The sequence below is a fragment of the Rhynchophorus ferrugineus genome, unplaced genomic scaffold (assembly GCF_030347505.1).
Source record: "Rhynchophorus ferrugineus isolate W39M unplaced genomic scaffold, kcgeb_rfMv2 rfM4, whole genome shotgun sequence".
NCBI classification, from domain to species: domain Eukaryota; kingdom Metazoa; phylum Arthropoda; class Insecta; order Coleoptera; family Curculionidae; genus Rhynchophorus; species Rhynchophorus ferrugineus.
In genome coordinates, this window is record NW_027472583.1 from 23,190,001 (window position 1) to 23,198,333 (window position 8,333).

Below are 8,333 nucleotides of genomic sequence, written 5' to 3' on the forward strand. Positions count from 1 at the left end.
AGGAAACACTAATGCTTTGAGCATGCTGGTTCCCAAGGGAGACTGAAGTAGTTGTCAACTAATCTAATCTAGTTTGTTGAAATTTGGGCAGAAGATTGCAGTTTAGGCTGTATGGCCACCAAAAACGGATTGCAGTAGCTTATTTGCTTAGCTGTCTGATTTTGAAACAACAAAGTTGGTATTTTATTGAAATGCCATGGAATTTGAAAATAATGTGCAATTCAGAACAATGACCATCGAGAGCAAACTTTAGAATTAAGCGTTTTGTTTGTTTTGTTTAAAATGGGTTGGGAGTGTTGGTAGCGTTATCAACACTGACAATTTATCAAAGTAGCCACAAAAGTGGTTAGTGTTTTCGTTAAACAAAGTAGTTTCCAAGTAAATTAAAAGTTATTGTTTTAAACTTTTGATATTAGAAGAGATATATACATTTTCAAGTTATATTATTTTTTATAAACAAATAAGTTATATCATTTTATGTCGTGTTCCAATTTACAACAAATTACACTTGTAAAAATACATATCAAATATTTATCAAAAAATAAAAGTAAAAAAATATAGTAACTAAAAAATATATATAATTAAGTTGTAACATCAGGTTATTTTAATGATATTTAGTTAACTAAAAGTTGAATTATTTTCTGATAATGTATTAATGTAAACTTCATAAGTATATTATATAATAGTGCATTGGGGGTTGCATATACCTAAATAATGTAATTATATATCGATTATTGAAAAGCATTTTCCAGATTATGTTGCTTATTAAAGTCTATGGAGTATGACCAACACTAAAAAAATATTTCGAAGCGCCATTATATTTTGTTGGAGTTGTAGAGTAATTGTGTTGTAATTTTCCTTATTGAAATCCTATTTTTAAATTGGTGTACTTCATTGGCATATTTATAAATTTAAAACTGACAGTTATATCAAATTGCTATCCATTTGTGTATGAAATAATACCTACAATAGATATTTCCATCAAAATAGTTATATAAATTTAATTTCCTTATACACTAGGTAGTGGGTAGGTTTCAGTTCTGGATATCTAGTGTTACCTAGTATCTCATGCCAGGCATTGCATGTACCTTTATATTCATTGAGTAAAACCTCTTATTTTAGCTTCATATCGCTGATATATGACTTACCAATAAAATCTTTCATTGGGATATACTCTACAATTTTAACACTTTCATATGCCACTCGAGGAGTGCTAGCTGGTGGATCCGGAATTTTCGTTTTTGGTTCTCCATGTTTCTCCAATATCAGCTTAATCATGTTATATTTGAGAGTATAATCTCCGGCCTCCGTCAATGGAGAATCATAATCGTAACTCGTTGTGTCTTAAAAATAGAACAAACGTAATGAACTAGATTTAATTGGAGAATAAATAATACTCACCAGGCTGATATCCGCTGTTGTCAGTGAGCTCGTTGTTCAAATTAGCTCCATTCATGAAACCGAAACTGGTTCCACCATGGAACATATAAATATTAAATGATCCTGGATATGCGATGATCAGTTCGATATTCATGATCAAGTCCAGTACAGAAGTGGTGTGATGTTCCTCGCCCCAATGATCAAACCACCCGGGATAATATTCCATAGCCATTTTGGATCGATTCGGTTGTATACTTTGGAGAGCATCAAATGATTCCTTTGGGCTATCTAGAAGATTTGATGATAATATTGTTATGCGATCATTACTATGATCAATAAATAGATAGATTTAAGATGTTAATTTAAGAAACACATAGAGCTTATTAGTATTCCATCTATGTCACTTCAAATCGGTTGTTTACGTGGATTCTAGAATCGCTTAGATTCACAACCGGACCCTGTAGGTGGCGCTGCGTTGTGATTCCAGGATTTTAGAAAATCTTTTAAATATTTTTCCACTATAAGAACATATCACAACGAAATCACTAATCAACTTATAGAATTTATTTTATTGTCAATATTAACTATTTCATTCAAATAAAATGCCAATATTCGGGCAGGACAACGTCTGTTGGATCCCCCAGTATTTATCTATGTTTTAATAAATATGCATATTTTTTAATATGTAGTTTTTAATGGAGTTTTGCAATGTTTTCTTGAGATCTCAATCTTTGTATGGACATTGTAGACAATATGAATAACAACAATCTCATAAGTATGTCTAATCAATGCAATTATAATTCATGTTATCGACAATGCCTTAGAGTCGGCATTAGATAATTGATTGATATATTAAAATTTTTGATTTCCGATATATTTTATTAAATATCTATATTTTTGAAAACATTAATATATCATTAGACGTCAAAATAATAAATCTAAAAATTATGCATATTCTTTTTGGATATTTACTCGTCCTCCAATATCTCTATGACAAATGATAAGTAGTCCATTCAAAATTGCTTGAAACTTAAAACATTCTGTAAAAATTCCAAAGGAAAATGATTCTAAAGTAGAGGAATTAATTTTGTAATATTTTTGGTGCTTTTTTATGTCACAGGAAATATGTAGTTATTATTATCAAGTAATGATATCGATCTTAATAACCAGGGTGGCTTGAATACCTAGAATGTTTGAAAATGCTGAATGAAGATTCAATACAATTGAACTCAACAATTAAATAATCTAATTATCTTAAACCTATAAATCAGGATGTGATTTGGTGCTAAAAACATTACTGATTGTGTGAGTATATTATATATATGGTATATAAATATCATATATTCTATCTATCATATATACAAGACTTATATTAGTTGGATTGAAATAAATTTATTTGATAGACTTCTGACAAATTAAAATCAGGGGATTATAATATCAGCAAGCATACCTTAATGCACGCTAATAATAAATAAAAATTAATAAACTGAAAAATTTTATATTATGAATATCTTTTTTCCTTCTTTTAGCGTATGAAAATGTCAAGAAACGTTACTTAAAAATTAACACTATGAAATATGTTTACAGAAATGTAAATCGCTGGCTTTCTAAATTTGTACTAACCTCCGAAATTAGCTGTTACTAAAAAGAGATCAGTAATCGTCCCGGCTGTGCCGAATGTTGTAACTCCATCAGCAGTAGCCATTAATTCAGTTATGTTATTCTTCATGTAAATATTCCGTAATTCTCTTAAATAAGCTTTGTCTGGACTGAAGCGAGGTATATATTTGTTCTTGTATAGTCTACTAACTGTTTTAGTGCTTCCGTATTCATTTTCCACCTGGAACATGATGATTGGACCGCCGTTGATGAATTGTAGGGCTGCTAGGATGGGCAGTAGTGTATTAAAAAAGCTAAAAAATATTGAACCTCGATTCTACATAAAATAAATAATTCATAAAATTACCGTCGAACTGGACCCATATATTTTTCATCGGATGTCCTGAATTTGATATCTTTCTCCCTTAAGAGCCAGCTTGGGAAACCGCCAAATTCCCATTCAGCACAAATGTAGGGTCCTGGACGGAGTATAGCGAACAGATCCTCCTCCTGCGCGGTTTTCAAGAAGGTTTCTATATCCAGAAAGTCTTGCATGTCGGTACCACCTTGTCCAAAGTCAAAAACACCTTAAACATAATGAAAACATTTATATAATATGTATTACTGTTTTCTAAAAGATTCGAAAATAAATTGTAATTTTGAAACTCGATCGACAGAACATCATTTTTTAATTTCATTTTATATCACTTAATACATATTACATTGTTGTTAGTGGTTGCAGACCAACCAAATTAGCTTTACAATAACTTAAATCTAGATATATATCTGTGGTGACTCATCGGCCCTATCGTATTCTCTGGTGTAATTATGTTTATGTATTAACACTGCTGTTTTTCTATTAAATACACCTCAGTACACTACACTACATAATATCAAACGATTTGATTCTTTTGATTCTGTGTCCTGTTCTGGTGTTATCCAAGAGCTGTATTATTTCAATACTGACGTGAGAATTGATTCTGTTCTCATGCCTCCTTGCGATTCTCTTGACTCCCTGTTCCTTTCAGCGAAATTTTGCATCAATATTCATTCCGTGATACTTAGCGTTGTTGCACTATAGCATGATAATATTATTTATTGTTATCGGTGCTTGTGTAGTCTAATTTTAATTTTCCAGTTTGGGTCCAATTATGTATATTCTTCGCCTTGCTTAGCTTCTTCGTACAGCAACAATCGCAGTGTACTCAGTAAATATAGCCATTATGATATTTTTCATTTGTGGTATATCATATGTGTAGAGTGGATAAAGAATTGATACCAATACACTTCCTTGTGGTACACCTGTTTTAGCTACTTTTATCGTAGCGTAGGCTTCCTCTTGTTTGACTCTAAACCTTCTGGCTGTAAAGTAAGATTTCATTAATTCAGTATGTTATTTTGGTAATATTTTCGGTAGCTTATTAAGGCCGTCGTACTATATCTTAATGAAGGCTTGTGCTATGTTTAAAAATATAGCTGAGCATACCTTTTTACCTTCATGGTCTTCTATGTCTCTAAGCTATAATCATTACATATGCATTACTAGGTGATGGAAATAATTCGTTTTCGATATTGGTAGATGGCGTATATATTCCATTTTTTCCATCATGAATATTTTGTCCTCAAAACAGATATTAAATTTAATCGACCAGTTTCAGTACATTTTATAACCCAATAAAAAAACAATTAAAAAAGTTTTATTTACTATAAAATGACAAACAAGGTAGTCATTGGGTCAGTTACGAATTGATACTTAGAAATATTATCATGTGTAGTAGTGATTATTTGCATCTTCATAGATAATTTTTTATGGGATTGTCATCGAACTCACTGATAAATCCAATATATTTGGTGAGCTGAGAAGTGTATAATCTACTCTGGAGTGTTATAACAAATATCTATAATTGGCGTACGGGGATAGTGTCTATTTTCCAAGCAATACGATGCTATTGTTGATGATTGAACACCATTGTTGACCGCAATCGATCTAATCTCAGATAGTGTCATAATAGTCGCCAATCAGAAGAATTATTTTGTCAATATAATCGTTTGAAAGGATCGCATTTTTATTCTGATTTTCCTTTCTTCCGCATGTACAATCTTAAGATAACGAAAAAACTCAATACTTCAGCCTCAGACGGCAGTTTTTTCTTCAGTATTATTGATCCCAAATGTTTGAACTCCTGCACTTCCTATAACTGCTAACTGTATGCAGTTAAAATATATGAAATCTAGCGATCCGGGTCTTGCAATGCTAAAGGTTTGTAATGCTAGATCTTTTACGAGTAAAATTCCATGCCTCGATGATAAATTGAGAAGCTCCGTCAAGTTTGCGTTAGGAGAGATTCCTAGACGCGATGTTGCGAAGTTGTCACGGCAATTTGGCATTAGTTAATAATAAAAAAACCGATCAAATAGTAGCCACCAATCAGTAAATGGCCACCACAGGCTGTTAGCATTGATCTATTTCAATTGAAGAACGCTGTATGTTTTCTGGAAATACAGTTTTTATTTATATATAGAGAAAATTACCTGGAGTTGGCTCATGAAGGTTCCATGGGACATATGTTTCTACAGTATTCAAACCAGCAGCTCTCATTTTCTTTAGCCTGTCTCGCCACAATTGCTTTGGTGTCCTAAAATAGTGCATAGCTCCGGAATATAGAGTAATGTTTTTCCCATTTAAGGTGAATTGATTTTGATTCGAATCTAATCCATATTTGATACCGCCGTCAGTGTAATACTGGTATAACGTTGGTAAGGTATCAGCCTGCATGGTTTGATACATATTCATGCTCAGCTTATGGTAATTCTCGACCGATCTAAAAATTGCTTTTATTAAATACATATTTGTTAGTTTAGAAATTCAATGTGTGATCCTAGATCATAGTTGTAAATCTATATTCAATTAATTTTCAATGTGTCAAAGAAAATAATTACTGCAAGGTCCAAAAAAGGTTATAGAAAATAAATTTAAATTAATGAAGTCTTATTTTTACATGAGATGGGAAGGATCCAAGAAGGGAGAAAACGGCTACCATACGAATTTCATTACTTATTGGGTATGAAATGCATGTTGTATGACAACACTCGGTCACAGGTTGCTGGAATTTGTAAAGAATACAAAGTTGCAGCCCGATTGAAAAGTTCGAATAGCGTCTTATGATTACCACTCGTTCAGATCAATGCAGCAGCAATGCAACAGTGCGAAAAGAGATCGATGATTCAAAGTGCTGTCAAATCAGTAATGTTTTTGAGATACGGTATTGCCATGTTTCCAGAAAGGTGCGAAAACAATGTAGGAAATGATGGAAAATATTTTTATTAATATATATTATACTAGGGATGTAAGCTGTAGAGAAAAATATCGATATTTCAATATTTTAAAAACCTAAAATATCGATAGTCTCTAAACTGTCGATACTTCTTTGAAAAAAATATCGAAAAATGTGGACCCAAAAAAATATTGATCTATCGATGTATCGATATATTTTGGCATTCCTATATTGCACCAATTTTTCTCAATAAATATATTTCTAATTCAAAATAATTAATAAATCTAATTAGCAATTATAGACAGCAAATAAAAAATGTGTCGTTTAAAATTTACTCCCCTATACAAGCAGAAGAAGAACACTGAATGAGTACTTTGGAAACTATACTACAGTAAATTGATACTATTTGAAAATATTTAATGATAATAATTAAAAACATATAACGCATTAAAAAAACACATTCGTATTATCGCAAGTGATAAAAAATGATAACGTTATTTCAGCTATCGATAGCTTTTTACAAAATTCGGTAATTTTTAATTTTGAATTTATTAAAAAATATTATTAATAATTTTAATTGTAATAAACTGACATATATTTCGAAATACTTGATAATACCATATATCCAAAAATAATATCAAATAATAATGTTGTTTATAAATATTGTAATAAATATGTACTCAGTTTTTATATAAAGGCTTCAGTAATATGTAGTGATATGTGGCTGTTTGTAGTTCGTTTAATTTATTTTGGAATTATTTCAACATTTCAAAAACTTTGTATCAGTAATAAATATTGTTATTGCTAACTTAATTTATATCGTTGATTATATCTTTGAAATGTCTCAAACTATATAATTTTATTGTATGAAACATGGCTAATTTATAAAGACCCAAGTGCAGAAACCAATTTTTGTCTTAAGTAGTAAATTTTAAAACTTTTATATGGTAGTATGTTTTAAACTGCAAATATTTTGGTTAGTGTCTATTATATTTATAAATTACCTTGTAAAGTTAATTTATTAATGAAACTATGAGGAAGTTTGACATTTCAAGGGATTACCTTTAAATTAAAACATTTTTTTGTAAATAAATACGGTGGTCCCGATATTGAAAATATTTAGCGGCAACACCAAAACCTGAAAAAAAATCTAACACAAATAGCGCACTAGTAAGGTTATATTGTTGACAAATGCCAACTTACTATATGACGTTTTAAACTAGATAATTTCACGTCATATAATCTAAAATATATAATCACAAATTAATATCGCCAATTTATACTAGCTTAATAGATTATTATTAATCTAATCCATTATATCGTTAAAAACAATTTATATTTTTAATAAGTAAATAATATTTCGTAACGTGAAAGTTTGTTTGAGTGCTTTTTGAATCTGATATCATTTATTATTAGAATAATATATATTTATTTATGATTTATTTTAAATGTATTTAATGAGCTTTAAGTAACTATATATTAAAGACATTGATTGTAATATTATGTCGACAACACTGTCTGTTTATTAATAATTATACACAATTGAATAGAATTATATATTGTAAATATCGTTTAAAAGTGATCCTACCTTATTTGTAGTAACTGAATTGATAGTAATAATCCTATTTTAGTTACCAAACCACACTTTTTGGGTCACTTATCTTTCTATAATGAAACGAAACTATTCCGGCATAAATTTCAGTGCCTTTTGATATTCAAATTTAAAACCGTTTTACTTTGCTACTTCATTGTCGTAACTATTTATATCTGACACACTTGATAATCAGGATCGTTATTACTCTGTACGACGATACGAGCGTAAGAATCATTTTGTTTCTAATCTTGGTTTCGCTTAATTCCAGTGAACTTTGCTGCGTTATTATTCACTTCGCCACCATAAATCCGTTAGCGGGCAGCGTCGCCGAAGTAGTCTTTGTTAACATTAAAATATCGTGTAAATTCATTGGTATAAAATAATTTTTTTAATCGGGATGTACTTTTTTATTTAAAAGCATATGGTTTCGGGCCTAAACCTTCACGTAAATAATATAGTTAAGTCCACTGTTGTTTACCAGTTAT

At 30.3% G+C, this 8,333-nt stretch overlaps 1 protein-coding gene across 2 annotated transcripts in view; it reads right to left on the reverse strand.

Annotated features, from left to right (window-relative positions):
- LOC143195606 (beta-galactosidase-1-like protein 2) overlaps positions 1-8,132 on the reverse strand; it is a 9,794-nt gene extending 1,662 nt beyond the window's left edge. Inside the window, exons 1-6 of one of the 2 annotated variants that reach the window (XM_076402874.1) lie at positions 7,843-8,132; positions 5,512-5,801; positions 3,347-3,566; positions 3,004-3,293; positions 1,402-1,668; positions 1,149-1,343 (exon numbers count right to left, since the gene is read on the reverse strand). In XM_076402874.1, the coding sequence (XP_076258989.1) occupies positions 1,149-1,343; positions 1,402-1,668; positions 3,004-3,293; positions 3,347-3,566; positions 5,512-5,773 (1,234 nt within the window). In that variant the 5' untranslated portion in view covers positions 5,774-5,801; positions 7,843-8,132. Of the gene's footprint in view, positions 1-1,148; positions 1,344-1,401; positions 1,669-3,003; positions 3,294-3,346; positions 3,567-5,511; positions 5,802-7,316; positions 7,435-7,842 lie in introns of those variants that run through there. The other variant, XM_076402872.1, reaches the window with a different exon arrangement.
- Between the last annotated feature and the right edge of the window lie 201 nt (positions 8,133-8,333).